Here is a 16,981-nt window from a genome sequence, read left to right on the forward strand (position 1 = left end):
CCAGGCATCATCCCTAATGAAGATAGCAGAGTTTGTGATTGAAATGTCAGTAAAAATCGATACCTGTACCCAGCTGGAAGCCCGAGAAGAGTTTATTCATCACTCCTTGAATGTTTTTAAGGTAGAACACAGAGCACAGAACATAGACGAGTACTGCACTGGACAGGCTATTCAACCCATGATGTTGTGCCAATGTTGATTTTTCATAGTCATTCCTTATCATTGCTGAAAATACACTCTGTGTGTGTGTGTGTGTGTGTGTGTGTTTACACTTTAACCATGAAGTTTTTGCTTTACTGACTCATATGAATACAACACAAGTGTAACAAGCCTGTGAAATTTTAAAAACCCCTCAATGAATATAGGTCCTTCTGAATGGATTTCAATATCGATATTGGTTCCCTCCGGCTAAAGGAGCTCAGGGACTATATGTCATCTTCAGAAAGGGTCTAGGCACCCTTCACCTTGTTGGTAACAAGATTTCTGACAGATTAGGCTGATGGGGGCATTCTTGATCAGGGCCACCACTTCACCCTATCAGAACTGATAGGGGACTGAATGGGCAAGCCGACAGAGCAAGTGTATTCCTAAAGGAAGCAATATCATGATTAACCTTACGAATATAGTCAACTATTCCTTAAGAAACAGAGGAAGCATTGTTTAATCATGTGGAGAGAATTCCTTATGTTTTGGGCTAGAGCTCCCAATTAATTTACACTCTGGTATCAGAAAGTAGGAAACCAAACAAGTTAACAAAGTCCACAACTTGGAAACAAATATGGAAGAAATTTCAAAGTCAACAGAAGGATTAGAACCCCCTTCTTTCTTTTTTTTTGAAAGGTATAACTGTTCCACCCTAATGGGATGAAGACCATAAGACGTAGGAGCAGAATTAGAATTAGGCCATCGGGCCCATTGAGTCCGCGTCACCATTCAGTCATGGCTGATCTTTTTTTTTCTTCTCCTTAATCCCAGTTCCTGGCCTTCTCCCCATAACCTTTGATGCCATGTCCAATCAAGAATCTATCAATCTCTGCCTTAAGTACACCCAATGGCCTGGCCTCCACAGCTGCATGTGGTAACAAATTCCACAAATTCACCACCCGTTGGCTAAAGAAATTTCTCCACATCTCTGTTTTGAAAGGGCACCCCCTCTATCCTGAGGCTGTGTCCTCTTGTCCTAAACTCTTCCATCATGGAAAACATCCTTTCCACATCTACTCTGTCTAGGCCTTTCAACAGTCGAAAGGTTTCGATAAGATCCCCCTCATCCTTCCGAATTCCGGTGAGTACAGACCCAGAGCCATCAAGCATTCCTCGTATGATAACCCTTTCATTCCTGGAATCATCCTTGTTAACCTCCTTGGAACCTCCTCTTTGTTTATACAGATACAATCACTAAACAGTGCATTGAGCTAGAATAAAGTAAAATAATAACAATGCAGAATAAAGAATAAAAGCTACCAAGAACGCAGTGCGGGTAAATGATAAAATGCCCACCGAGCCTGCTCTGCCATTCCATCATGGCTGATCCTGGATTCCACTCAACTCCATACACCTGCCTTCTCACCAAATCCTTTGATCTCCTGACCGATCAGGAGACCATCAACTTCTGCCTTAAGTATACCCATGGACTTGGCCTCCACCACAGTCTGTGGCAGATTCACTATACTCTGGCTAAAAAAATTCCTCCTTACCTCTCTTCTAAAAGGTCACCCCTCAATTTTGAGGCTGTGCCCCCTAGTTCTGGATACCCCCACCATAGGAAACATCCTCTCCACATCCACCCTATTTCGTCCTTTCAACGTTCTATAGCTTTCAATGAGAACCCCACGCATTCTTCTAAGTTCCAGTGAGTACAAGCCCAAAGTTGCCAAAAGCTCCTCATACATTAACCCTTTCATTCCTAGAATCATCCTTGTGAACCTCTTCTGGACTCTTTTCAATGACAACACATCCTTTCTGAGATATGGGGCCCCAAACTGTTGACAATACTCCAAGTGCAACCTGCCTAGTGTCTTATAAAGCCTCAGCATAATCTCCTTGCTTTTATATTCTATTTCCCTTGAAATAAATGCCAATATTGCAGTTGCCTTCTTTACCACAGACTCAACCTGTAAATTAACCTGCTGGGTGTCTTGCACGAGGACTCTTTAAGTCCCTCTGTATCTCTGATGTTTGAGATTTCCCCCCGTTTAGGTGACAGTCCGCATTATCATTCCTTTTACTAAAATGCATTATCAGACATTTCCCAACACTGTATTTCATCTGCCACTTTTTTGCCCATTCTTCCAATTTGTCTAAGTCTCACTGCTATCGCATTACTTCCTCAGCACTACCTACTCCTCCACCTATGTTTGTATCATCCATGAACTTTGCCACAAAGCCATCAATTCCACTATCCAAATCATTGACAAACAATGTGAAAGGTAATGGTTCCAATAATGAGCTCTGAGGAACACCAAAAGTCACTGGCGGCAAACCAGAAAAGGCCCTCTATATTCCTAGTCACTGTCTCCTGCCTGTCAGCCATTCATCTATCCATGCCAGTATATTTCCTGTAACACCATAGGGTTTTATCTTGTTAAGCAGCCTCACATGTAGCACCTTATCAAATGCCTTCTGAAAATCCACTAAATGACATCCTCTGCCTCTCCCTTGTCCACCCTGCTTGTTACTTCCTCAAAGGAATCTAAAAGATTTGTCAGGCAAGATTTCCCTTTACAGAAACCATGCTAACTTTGACTTATTTTATCATTAGTCTCCAAATACTCCAAAAACTCATCCTTAGTAATAGACTCCAGCACTTTCCCAATCACTGAGGTTAGGAAAATTGGCCTATAATTTCCTTTCTTTTGCCTTCCTCCCTTCTTAAAGTGGAGTGACACTTGTAATTATCTAGTCCTCTAAGACCATGCCAGAATCAAGTGATTCTTGAAAGATCATGACTAATGCATCCGTTATCTCTTCAGCAACCTCTCTCAGGACTCTGGGATGTAGTCCATCTGGCCCAGGTGACTTATTCATCTTAAGACCTTGAGTTTGTCTAGCACTTTTTCCTTTGTAATAGGAATAGCACTCACTCCTGCTCCCTGACACTCACAGATCTCTGGCACACTGCTAGTGTCTTCCACAGTGAAGACAGATGCAAAGTACCCATTAAGTTCATCTGCCATTTCTTTGTCCCCCATTACTACCTCACCAGCATCATTTCCCGGTGGTCCAATTCAACTCTCACCTCCCTTTTACTCCTTTTATAACTGAAAGAACTTTTAGTATTCTGCTTTATATTATTGGCTAGTTTGCCCTCATATTTCATCTTTTCCCTTCTTATAGCTTTTTAGTTGTCTTTTGTTGGATTTTAAAAGCTTCCCAATCATCCAACTTCCCACTCACTTTTGCTACCTTATATGCCCTTCCTTTGGCTTTTATGCAGCCCTTAACTTCTCTTGTCTGCCACTGTTGCCTACCTCTACCATTTGAGAACAACTTCTGTGGGACATATCTATCCTGTGCCTTGTGAACTATTCCCAGAAATTCCAGCCATCTCTGCCCTGCCATCATCCTCACCAGTATCCTCCTCCAAACCACCTGGGAGAGCACCTCTTTCATGTCTCTGTAGTTTCCTTTACATTAAGCTCCCTAATAAGATCTGGATTATTATGAAACATTCAATGTAAGACTCAAGCACAAGCTGCTCTAAAAAGCCATCTTGTAAGCATTCAACAAATTCCCTCTCTTGTGATCAACACCAACTGGATTCTCTCAATCCCCTTGCCTATTGAGGTCCTCATTACAATTCTGTCATTACCCTTATTATGTGCCTTTTCCAGCTCCCTTTGCAATTTCAGCCCCACATCTTGGCTACATATATGATTCCCATAATGTTTTTTTCACCCTTGCAGTTTCTTAACTCCACCCACACAGATTCAGCATTCTCTGAATCTATGTCACCTCTTTCTAAAGGTGTAATTCCATCTCTTACCAATAGAACGACAAACAGCAATCCCAAGATCACTACCCTTGAGGTTCTGCTTCTCAGCTTCCCTCCTAACTCCCTGTATTCTGTTTTCAGGACTCCCTCCCTTTTTCTACCTATGTCATACAGGAAGTCTGTCCAGGAGTATGACAACAATGGGACAGACACTGTCCTTGAGCATGGCTGTACGTGCTTTCAGGCTTTGCATCTTCTGCCCACTAGGAGAAGGGAGAAAAGAGAATGTCTGGGGTGGGTGGGGTCTTTGATTTTGCTGGCTTTGCTACTGAGGAAGCAAGAAGTATAGGTAGTCCATAGAGGGGAGGTTGGCTCCTGTGATGTGCTGAGCTGTGTCCACAACTCTGCAATTTCTTGCGGGTCACATGCAGTGCAGTTGTCACACCAAGCTGCTATGCACCCAGACAGAATGCTTTCTATGATGCATTGATAAAACCTTTTTCAGAGTTGATGGGGACATGCTGAATTTCTTCAGCCTCCTGAGGAAGTAGAGGCATTGATGAGTTTTCTTAGCTGTAGCATCAACATGGCTGGACCAGGACAGACTATTGCTGGTGCTCACACCTAGGAGCTTGAAGCTCTCAACATTCCCAACCTCAACGCCATTGATGAAGACAGGACCATGTGCTCTACCCCCTTCTTGAAGTCAATGACCAGCTCTATTGTTTTGTTGACATTGAGGGAAATATTGTTGTCATGACGCCATGGCTGTGCTCTCTCTATCGCCTTCCTGTACTCCAACTCATCATTATTTAAGATATGGCCCACTACAGTGGTACCATCTGCAAACTGTAGATGAAGTCAAGCAGAATCTGGCCATGCGGTCATGAGTGCACAGAAAATACAGTGGAGGGCTGTGGTTACAACCTTGTAGAGCACCAATGCATAGAATAATCATAGCAGAGGAGTTACTGCCTATGCTTACTCCTTGCAGTCTGTTGGTCAGAAAGTCAAGGTTCCTGTTGCAGAGGAAGGCATTAATTCCCAGGGTCCAGAGTTTGTTTAGGAGTTTGCTTGGAACAATAATATTGAAGGCAGAACTATTGCCAATAAGTAATACAGTAGTCTGTTGTACAGGTGGGTGGCTTTACTGTGAAGATGCTCCAAAGATGAGAGTAGAGCCATGGAGATGGCATCTGCCATAGACCTCTTTCGTCAGTAGGCAAACTGCAGTGGATCAGGTTTGTCTGGAAAGTTGGAGTTGACGCATGCCACAGACAAGCCTCTTGAAACACTTCACAATGGTAAATGTTAAGTCACTGGGCGGTAATCGAAGGCATGTTATTTTGTTTTTCTTGGGTACCAGGATAGTAGTCGTATTCTTAAACAGGAGGGAGCCACAGTCTGAAGGCACAGCTTCAGATGGAGATGTTAAATGTGTCTGGAAGAATAGTTGCCAATTCTTCTTCAGTTCATTGTGGTAGAGTTATAGAGCCAGACTGCATGGAAGCTGACCCTGCAATTCAACAAGTGACTGTTATGTACTTAATTACGATAATCCTATACTCATTCCTTTTTACGCTAGCCACATTCTTCTCAACTCCCCCCCCCACCAAATTCCACCAATCATCTATCTCTTAGGGCAATTGACAATGGTCAATTACCCACCCAACTTGCGCATCTTTGGAAACCAGCAGCCCCCAGAGAAAATCTCATGTGGCTACTGAGAAATCATGCAAGTTCCACAGAAGCAACAGCTGGGGTCAGGACTGAACCTGGATCCCTGCCGCTGTGAAGCATCTGCCTCACTGTGCCACCACTACATGGGTGGTGGTCAAGATGCTCCACTCATGAGATTCTCTTCACAATACAGTGGACTCCGGTTAATTGTTCCATCAGGGCAGCCACTTATTTGGGACATCTCTTCAAGAACAAAACAAATCAAAAAAATAGCCAGGATTCCCTTCATTAATTTGGAATACTATGCTACTTACTTGGGATAGGAGACTGTTGCCAAACAGTTTCTAATCCGGATCGGTGGCATGTGTGTCTGTTAGACACTACACCGTGATTAACATCAGTTGGATCTGTTTGAGTTCAATAATTGGCGAGAAATAAACTGTAAGACATTTCAGAATTGTTTTGCTCACTGCTGTTTCAAACATTCAAATTGGGAGATGCCAGAAATGGCTGTGAGTGAAAATGAAATGATTTCTCTATTTCAACAAGTTAAGAACTACAAAGAATTCATCTTGATGAATGTTACAATGAAAGTGAAGATTTGGAAGATGCGATCATTGAAAGCATTGTATGACCTGCACTAGGTGTCTACACTGAATTTCTTCATTACAGCCAATTGAAAGAACATGGCCACATTCACTGGATGAGATGAATTCCTCTGTTGATAGCTATTAGGAACAAATTAAAAGTTTTATGGTACTCTAGTAGTATTGGTAATGTTCTAATTTGTTTTATATTTCATTTACATACATAACCCAGATTTGATTGGGAACCTGGATTCCACCTCTGTCAATGGCAGTACCTACAACCTTGGACACCTTAATTACGTGACCACTAGCTCCAACTCCAACCTCAATTGTGACCGCCAGCACCTCCAGGCTGAGGCTTTACGCAGTACTGCTGGATCCCCAGTGGCCAAACGTTTTAATTCTGATTCCCATTCTTGTTCTGACATGTTGATCCGTGGCCTCCTCTTGTGCCAGGATGAGGCCAACCTCAGGGTAGAGGAGGAACACCTTGTATTCCATCTAGGCACCCTCCAACCTGAATCCATGAATGTTGATTTCTCCTCCCGGTGACCAAATCCACCTCCCACCTCACATTCTTCTGTTCTACACTCTGACCTTTTACTTCTTCTCACCTGCTTATTACTTTCCCCTGGGTCTCTTCTTCTTTCCCTTTCTCCTACTGTCCACTCTCCTCTCCTATCAGATTCTTTCTTCTCCAACCCTTGACCTTTCCCACCTGGCTTCACCTGTCACCTTCCAGCTAGCCTCCTCCCCTCCAACCTTTTTATTCTTCCCCCTTCCTCTCTAGTCCTGATGAAGGGTCTCAGCCCAAAATGTCAGCTGTTTATTCACTTCCATAGATGCTGCCTGACCTGCTGAGTTCCTCCAGCATTTTGTGTGTGTTGATTTAAATATGTAATTCATTGCTCAGTTAAAGGGTAGTTTGTTTTTCAATACTTTTGAAACTTCAGTTAACTGGGGCAGCTGTTTAATTTGCCAAATTGTACTGGTTCCGGTGTGGCCCAATTAACCAGAATCCATTATATGTTGCCAGTAGGTCAAAGCCCGATATGGCAGCCAGTAACCAAACATCTTGTAAGCAAATCTTGAAAAATTCCAGACAATGTTCCCAACATTTGTGCTCAATGTTCTTTGGTGGGGGAAAAATGAATTGTGGTGTATTATTCCTTATCTTAGTACTTATATTATGTGCCTAATTCCACTTTAATATCTCCTTGATTACCAGCTCAGAATAATTATGTTCAAGATTTTACCTTAGATCAAACTCTGGAGAACTTTAAAATAATATAATTTTCCCATTCATGCCTCTCATTACTTCCAACTGCTCTAGACACATCATTACAGGACAATTTAAAAGTTGGATCTAATTGCTCACAGGTATCTTGTTAAATATAAAGTACTCAGCCAATTGCAACTCATCATTGTTAACACAGAACACAGGAGGATGCAGAACAAAGCTCAATTTCTGATGATAACTGTTTCTGTTCAATCAATGTCTCAATCAGACTAGTGATGGGAATAATTTTAGATTAAACAGGAAATTAATAGAGTTGAAATATTGTGTTCCCACAGGATTGATTTCATTTTTCAGTGAATTACAGAAAAAAATTACTTCCTTTGGGTGTAAAACCAATATTTCAGCATATCCGGTGTGCTCCTGCCTTGTGAATAAGATTTCAAAGATCGCCTGAAACCTGTCTTGATTCAAGATCAATGTTATAGAGTCACTGAGCAACAGGTATTTCAGCCCATTGAGTCTGCACCAACTAGCAAGCACCCATTTACAATAAACCTACACTGATCCATTCTTAAAAATATTCCCCACATCCCATGGCGGTTGTAATACCACTTATCCTGGACTGTCCATGCCCTTACGGTATGAAAGTGTATTTATTTTGTGAATAGTGGATGGGAGAAGAGGAAATAGAAGTACATGGCCAGTAGTGTTGGAAGGTTTAGGAATTATTGAAAAGCTAAGTTGATGGTTGAGCTCACTGGGTAAAAATGGAGGGAAAGGACGAACCACAATTCAACAAAGAGAGAGAGTGTAAGCATTACACATGGAAGGAAGTGCAGTCGACCAGAATTACATTTTAATGATTATTTTGGTCCGTACCTAAGTAACCATTAATGGGGAAACACAGCACAACCTAATGTCTCACATATGGGAAAATTCCTTATTCCTTGGGTTTTCTGGTAGGCATAGCATCCCTTTCCCCTTCTGCACAAGCCCCAATTTCCAAGAACCAGAGTTGATCCCTCTTGTCCGAGCATTTACTGAACAAGCTAATACTACATTCTTTTCTCCCTCAAATTGAAGCATTGTGTTCTTTACAATTATGCTGCACAGCAGGTTTATTTTATTTCTATGGGCTTCTCTGTGTGAGCTTCTATTGGGACTGAAGTAAAATGAATGCACGGTGTTTGAGATGAACTCCTTCTCCAATGCTACAGAACTGTCTGTGTGTTGATCTGGCCCCTACCACAGCATTTATCAAGGCCACAGATCATAGCATCTAGTGCAGAGAACCTGTGATCTTTGTCAACAATGCCTGTCATTAAACAGATAGCACGCATTACAGAATGATCGTTACAGCTAAAATAAATGCCATGGCAGGGATCCTTTAATTCATGAGTGGCTTGCAACTTTCTACACGAGGTCCTCATTTATCTTGAACAAATATCTATAATCACAGCTTTGATATTCTGATCCACCAGCCATGTAAATTGATGATATCATTATATGCATGAAGTATACCAGGGAAATGAGTGAAATGCACAAAGAGTGCCTGATCTAATTTCTAACAGGCAGGACGTCCACTAGATCCAGGCACAAACACTTCTAAACATGGAGCACATGAAACACAATGCACTTCGTATGTAGGATTTAGTTATTTCTACTCCAGTGAGCACTTGTTTAATAATTACTCAAAAACTAAACTGTGCTCTACTAGTAGCATGGTCTCTTAGAATGTGGCAGGAAAGCGGAAGAGATTTGAGATTGCTTGGCAAATGTGTGCTTTATGATGGTGCTTCACAAGTAGGTAGAACAAGTCCAGAGCAAACACTTACAGCAACTGGGATAGAACAGACTGGGTTTAAGATGTAGGTAAGTAAAAGTTAGCATTAGTATTGATGGCAGTATCTCAGTAGTGCTAAGCATACCATTAAGTTCAATCAGAAACAGAATCAGGTTTAATATCACCACCACATGTTGTGAAATTTATTAACTTCGCAGTACATGATAAATATAGGGGAAAGAACTGTGAGTTACAGTAAGTAGATAAAGATATTAAATAGTTAAATTAAAAAAAAGATAGTGAGGTAATGTTCATGGATTCAGTGTCCATTTAGGAATTGGATGGCAGAGGGGAAGAAGCTGTTCCTGAATCTCTGAGTTTGTGCCTTTAGGCTTCTGTATCTCCTCTTGATGGTAACGATGAGAAGGGGGCATGTCACGAGTGGTGGGGGTCTTTAATGATGGACACCACCTTTATGAGGCACCGCTCCCTGAAGGTGTCTTGGATACTGCAGAGGCTAGTGCCCAAGATGGAGTTGACTAATTTTACCACTCAGGTTCAAGTTCTGGTTGATTGTCATTCAATAATATACATGTGATCTATTACTGATCCTTCATCAAATGTAAGTGATTTGCTTATCATCGCTCTCTGTGTGCATTGCCCAATTTAATCAATTGTTTGTTTATGATTATGTGACCTCTTGGTTTATTATTACCTTCTGATTCTACATTAATGTAAGATGAAAGGAACTCTGAAGCAATTGAAGAGCACCAAGAGAGGCTTAGTAAGGATTCAGTTAATCGTTCAAAGTAGAGTTTACGTTGTCAGATGTGTGGTGAAATAGTTGACTCAATGCATGTTGTCCTCTTCAGTGTCCTTCAAGAAAGAGTGAATTCTCTTCTTGCCACTATCAAAACCTTGCTTCCTGTTTCTGACAAATCCAGCAGAGCCAGTTTGCCAGTCCTGAGAACTTGAATCTGAGGTTCCAGTGCATAGATCATGCTCTTTAAAAGTGCCAGGATCAGAGTCACTCAATCATATGAGATCTGTTTCTTTTAACCAAAAATAAGCAAATGATTTTTGATTCCATTTATGAGATCATCGACGTAAGAAGAATGCTGTGGAAAATCTGACAAATTAAAGAACACATACCATCTCATTTAATGTGGAATATCAAGAATGCAAACTGTTCAGTGTAAGGTTTTAGTTGCTAATTACACTGTTACAGAATCCTCACGATCTCATCACCTCATCATCTAATACTGCTTTGAGGCTTATACCTTGGTATTTTTTTTACTTCATTTGTAACATTCATCAGTGCACATTATCTTATTAGCCTTATTTGTCTTGGATTACTCTGCTCCGTTTCGTACTGAATAGAAAAGTCTGAATTTCTGCCAGCATCAAACTAGTTCATGTGGACAAAGGAAAGCTGGACCTACTGGCTCATACACATGCTCATTCTCCTACACTGCGTTCTCCAAACCTATTTCTGTTTCTACGTGGGTGTCAGGGGAGTGGGAAAGAAAATTGAAAAGGAATAATAACTGCATGCTTGCGTTCACTATGACAAAGATCTATTGTTATTGAAAGCAAATATCATTTATGTTCTTTGGTGTTTTCATAGTATTTTGTGGTTAGATAGATCCAGTTACAGCTATAGGGCTATTGTCCAAGCTATAGCGGTTTAGGTGTTGATGCTATGCACTTACTAGCAATTCAGAAAACTGAATTGGCTCAACTTGCAAACCCAGGCAAACATGAACAGGAACCAGATGAAGTTAATTGAAAGAATTGTAAAATAGTTCAGCACAGAAAGAGACCAATCACCCCATTAAGACTCAACTGTTCACTTTATAGAGCCATTCTGTTCACCTGACTTCCCTCCCCAGATCCTTTTAATCATCTTCTCTTTTCAATAAATCTTAATCTGTTCCTATTCCAATCAGACAATGCATTTGGGCTGAATCAATGTGGTGGCGTCCAGAGAGCAGGGAGTGAGCCAATGTTTGGCCATTCCTGGAACAAACTTGGAGGCAATTCAACTCAGGAGAACTGAGGCAATGTAGAGTTGAGGCAGTGGGGCCCGGATCTGGGCTTGAGAGTGAGGAAAGACTCAAAGTTCGATTGATTTTAGCGCTGAGCCGAATTGGAAAAGTTGGGTACAGGCCAAATTGAGGTGGCTTAGCACCGGCCTGCGAGTGTAACAAAGTGGCAGGGTCCAGGTCCGAGAACAAGGGCTGGACAATTTAAGATCCGGGCCAGATAGAAAAGGACAGGGTGCTGGGGCCGGAGGCGAGGCATAGGCCGGTGCAAAGCCCTGCCCTGTGAGATTTACTCCTCTCTGTGCTGAACTTCAACTTGCTACTCTGCACCGAACTGTGGCTGTGGACTGCAACTATCACTTTTGTGGGCTTCAGTTCTGAATGCTATTTGCTTACTTTCATTGCTTGCACTTTTTTTTCTTTTTCTCCTCTGCACGTTGGGTGTTTGACAGTCTTCTTTTGTTTTAATGGGTTCTATTGGGTTTCTTTGTTTTGTGGCTGCCTGTAAGAAGACGAATCTCAAGGTTGTATAAAGTATACATACTTAGATAATAAATATACTTTGACTTTGACCTTGAAATGTCTCTGTGCCACTGCAAATCAGTTTACACCAGGAACTTCATGTGAACAAGGAATTTCAATGTCACATTTTAGTTTATATGACAATAAACTAATCTGAATGTGAATTTGCCACAACATCCTTCCCAAAGTACAGTGCCTATTATTGGACAACAGAGCAGGACCAGTGCTTGTTATAACTTCTTACGTTTATATTCTTAATTGTTCATAAAGTCCTGAATTGTCAAAGACATCTCCAAGAATAATCATTAAAGTTTAACAAACTTTTCAAAGTATAATTAAAGAGATATTCTAAAACCAAAATAATAATTTTTCTGTTTTGTTGTCAGCCCTCTGGAACCTCTAATTCCTGATGGCATCCTTTGCGATGGTGTTTAGATTTGCCAACATTACGGACCCTCTCCTTGGATGGCTTAATTCAACTGACCACGATCATTCACACAACTACTTTTCTCTGTTCTTTATACTGCTGATCTTTGCCATTATTTTTGGGAACATATTGGTGTGCCTTGCGGTGCTGAAGGAGAAATCCTTACAGACAACTACCAACTACCTTATTGTCAGCTTAGCGGTAGCAGACCTGCTAGTTGCAACTTTGGTGATGCCATGGGTCGTGTACCTGGAGGTAAGGTCATTTTTTTCCAAAAGTTACATTGTTGCCATGCATTATTTGTGAATTTCTCGTATTTTGCATATTGATTGATGGGCAATGGGAGATTGAGATTGATGTATACTCAGGTGTAGTTTAAGATTAGCTAGCTTCACCTTGTATTCAGTACAGTTTAATCCTCAACTATAGAACAAAATTCTACTTCAATCTTAGTTCATGTTATCTGTTGGCTTCGCTGTCATTCCATACCAGATTTGCAGTTTTTGACTTTTTGTTTACTTTTCCATCAGAATTATAACTAATTTACTTGCTTGACTTGGGGCCGTAAGTCCTAGTGGAGCATAGGTCATCGATGCCCTCCTGCCTCCATCGTCCTCTGAAATCGATGGAGTTCATCAATGCTTCTGCATCCACTGTCCAGGGTATTCACCTATACAGCTTCACCAGGACCCTGTTGACCGGCCTTACCCATTGCCACCTCTCTTGACAGGAGCGTAGGGTTAGACTTTGAGAGGCATAACTAATTTACAAACTAATTAATCACAATGATTTGTTATAACTAACCCCTCTTGCTGTTTAGACTTGTTGCACTCATTTTTTGAATCACTCAGATTTGATCATTTTTGAACACTCTTCTACCCTTCATTAACATTTCACTTTTGATATTTAAAACTGCTGCACATTGTACATCAGAAAAACCAAAGGACCAAATTCCAGATTTTCACCTTCTGGATGACATTAAGATGCTACTATTTCTCACCTGGATCCACTAATTACTTTCTAGCTCTTGCAACACCCTGACCCTTAGCCTTTTTATACAGCTATCACATCTTGAATTAAGGCCTTGGTTGTGCCTTGTGTGAAAATTTCAAGATAAACTTTAATGCATTTATATTGCAGTTCCCCTATCAGCTCTTTTAATCAGAATGTTAATGTCTTGAAAGCAAATTAGCTTGTGTCACTGTTAAAAGATAGGGCATGAAAATGTTTTATAAACACAGATTTAAATTCATTGGCTGAAGAAATAAAGAGGAGGTGAGAAGATCTCTTTCACTCAGTATTAAAGAGAACTGGATTGCATTGCATGAACATGAGATAGAATCACATTTCATAGTTCCTTCTAAAAGAAAACTGTATACAAGATTGAAGAGGAAGGATGTTCAAGGATATGAGGAAAGAACAGAGTGGTGAGAATAGTTGTACCATTCCATCAAAGAACAGAAGCCATCAAACTTCAAAGTAAATTTATTATCAAACTACATATATATCACCATATGCAACCCTAAGATTCATTTTCTTGTGGGCATTATCAATAAATCCATAATAGAATAATATCCATAACAATTATAATAATCAATAAAAGACCACACCAACTTGGACTTTCAACCAGTGTGCTAAACACAACAAATGGTGCAAATACAAAAGGAAAGAAACAATAATAAGAAGTAAATAAACAATAAGTATCAAGAATATGAGATGAAGAGTCTTTGAAACTGAGTCCATAGATGGTGGGAACATTTCAATGATGGAACAAGTGAAGTTGAGTGAAGTTATCTCTTTTGGCTCAAGAGTCTAATGGTTGAGGGGTAATAACTGTTCCTGAACCTGCTGGTGTGAGCCCTGAGTCTCCTGTACCACCTTCCTGACAGCGGTAGATAGAAGAGGGCAGGTCCTGGGTGGTGGGGGTCCCTGATGGTGGATACTGCTTTTCTATGACCATGCTCCATGTAGATGTGCTCACTGGTTTTACCCACTGCTTTTTGTTAGCATAACGCACTGTACAGTTTTACTGCTAAGGTAATGTTTCACTGTAACAGCAATGTTTGGGTGTGGCTAGAGATAATGAGGCTTTGGAATGTGTGCTATCCAATGAGAGGCATATTGTTCTTTCTTGTGGGTCTGGGAGCAGGGATTTCGCGATCTTTTGTCGGGGAGAGATGAAGAGTGAATGGAGAGAGATGGTAGACTGCCGGAAGGAGTGGACTTGGAGCAAGGGTCCGAGGGTCGGCTTCGCTCGGAGGAGGTCAACGGGGAACAAATGGACAGAACCATGAGCTCCAACGTTGCGCATTGGACTGTTTCATGAGAATGGGCCCGTTTCCTTTTTTGTTTCTTTACTAACCTATAGTCAAATTCAGAATTATAAAGCTCAATTGTTTTGTGTACTGTTTGTTACTTCGTGGTACTGATTTGTAATGGGGAACACATCACGCAGCATCCACCCAAACAAGATTTCTTAAGTTTGTCTGGGCTGGAGGCTGTCATCCCCTAGATTAAGCCGCTAGCCCAACTGAGGGTTACATTAGATTTTCCATGCAAGGGCGTTGGTGTTCCCATACCAGGCTGTGATGCAACCAATCAATATACTCTCCATTAAACATCTACAGAAGTTTGTCAAAGTTTTAGATGTCGTGCAGAATCTTTGCAAACTCCTCAGGAAGTAGAAGTGCTTCTGTGCTTTCTTCATAATTGCACTTGCATGCTGGGCCCAGGACAGGTCAACCGAAATAATAACATGGAATAATTTAAAGTTGCTGACCCTCTCCACCTCAGATCCTCTGATGAGGACTGGCTCATGGATCTCTGGTTTCCTCCTAATAATCAGCTCCTTGGTCTTGCTGACATTGAGTAAGAGGTTGTTGTTACGACACCACTCAGCCAGTTTTTCAACTTCTCTCCCATATGCTTGTTTGTCATCAACTTAGATTTGGCTTATGACTCTAGTGTCGTCAACAAATTTGATGATAGCATTGCAGCTGTGCTTAGCCACATAGTCTAAGGTGAAAACTGAGTAGAGCAGGGGACTAAGCACACAGCCTTGTGGTGTACCTGTGCTGATGAAGTTCGTGGAGGAGATGTTGCCAATCTGAACTGACTGCGGTCTGCAAGTGAGGAAATCAAGGATCCAATTGCACAAGGAGGTATTGAGGCCAAGGTTTTGGTGCTTATTGATCAATTCTGAGGGGATGATGGTATTGAAATTTGATCTGTAGTCGATAAAGAGCATCCTGATGTATGCCTCTTTGCTGTCCAGATGTTCCAGGGTTGAGTGAAGAGCCGATGAGCTGGCATCTGCTGTGGACCTGGTGTTTCAGTACGCAAACTGGAGCAGATCCAAGTCACTTCTCAGGCAGAAGTTGATATGTTTCATTATCAACCTCTAAAAATACTTCATCACTGTGGATGTAAGTGCTACTGGACGATAGCCATTGAGACAGTTTACCACGTTGTTCTTAGGCTCTGGTAAAATTGAAGCCTGCTTGAACCGGGTATGTACCTCACCTCAGACTGCCAAAGCAAGAAGCTAAAGATCTCAGTGAACACTCCACCCAGTTGATCAGCACAGGTCTTTAGCACTTGGCCAGGTACCCCATATGGGTCGGATGCTTCTTGGGGTTCACCCTCCTGAAGGCTGATCACGTGTCAGTTCTGAGATTGAAATCACAGATTTATCAGGGGCTGTGTGAGTTTCTGATGGTTCCCCCCTGTTTTGACAATCAAAGTGAGCATAGCAGACATTGAGCTCATCTGGAAATGAGGCCCTGCTGTCACCTATGCAGCTTGATTTAACCTCATAAGTGATGATAGTGTTTAAGCCCCGCCACAACTGTCAAACTTCCTTCGTTGATTCAAGTTTTGTCTGGAATTGCCACTTCACCTGTGAGATGGTTTTCCGGAAGTTGTACCTGGACATCTTGTAACTTTCTTGGTCACCAGATTAGAATGCCTCTGATCTGGCCCTCAGCAGATGTCGATCTGATGGTTCATCCAGGGCTTCTGGTTGCAGAAGACCCTGAATCTCACCCACAACTGTTTTAATGAAGTGCATTTCAGCCATGGTGTGTTCATTCAGATGCATAGATAAGTGCTTGAACACGGCCCAGTCCACCTACTCGAAGCAATCCCTTAGCCATTTCTCAGCCTCCAGCGACAACCTCTTTGTTGCCCTAATCTCTGGAGCTTTGCTCTTTAGCATCTGCCTTTATGCAGGTAGGAGAAGGAAAGCCAAGTGTTCAGATTTACCAAGATGTGGTTAATGGTCATAAGTCCATAAGACATAGGAGCAGAATTAGACCCCTCTGCTCGTCAGATCTGCTCTGGTTTATTATCCCTTTCAACCCCATTCTCCTGATTCTCCTGGTAACCTTTGATGTCCTGACTAACCAAGAACCAATCAACCTCTGTTTTAAATATACTCAGTGTCTTGACCTCCACAGCTATCTGTGGCAATGAATTCCACAAATTCATCACCATCTGGCTAAATAAGTTCTTTCTCATCTCAGTACTAAATAGCCGTCCCTCTATTCTGAGGCTGTGCCTGCTGGTCTTAGACTCACCCGCATCCACTCTGTATAACCCAAAGGGTTTCAATGAAATTTCCCCCTTATTCTTCTAAACCAAGGGTTCCCAACGTGGGGTTTAGGGGCCTTTTGATTAATGGCATTGGCCCATGGCATAAAAAAGGGTTGGGAACCCTGTCCTCATACATTAACCCTTTCATTCCTAGAATCATTCTCGTGAAC

At 41.6% G+C, this 16,981-nt stretch overlaps 1 protein-coding gene across 1 annotated transcript in view; it reads left to right on the forward strand.

The window, feature by feature from the left end:
- drd3 (dopamine receptor D3) overlaps window positions 1-16,981 on the forward strand; it is a 62,171-nt gene that overhangs the window by 13,590 nt on the left and 31,600 nt on the right. The window contains exon 2 of the mRNA XM_072262315.1: window positions 12,178-12,473. Coding sequence (XP_072118416.1) covers window positions 12,201-12,473 — 273 coding nt within the window. The 5' untranslated portion in view covers window positions 12,178-12,200. The remainder of the gene's footprint in view (window positions 1-12,177; window positions 12,474-16,981) is intronic.

This window comes from Mobula birostris, chromosome 6 (assembly GCF_030028105.1).
Source record: "Mobula birostris isolate sMobBir1 chromosome 6, sMobBir1.hap1, whole genome shotgun sequence".
Lineage (NCBI taxonomy): Eukaryota > Metazoa > Chordata > Chondrichthyes > Myliobatiformes > Myliobatidae > Mobula > Mobula birostris.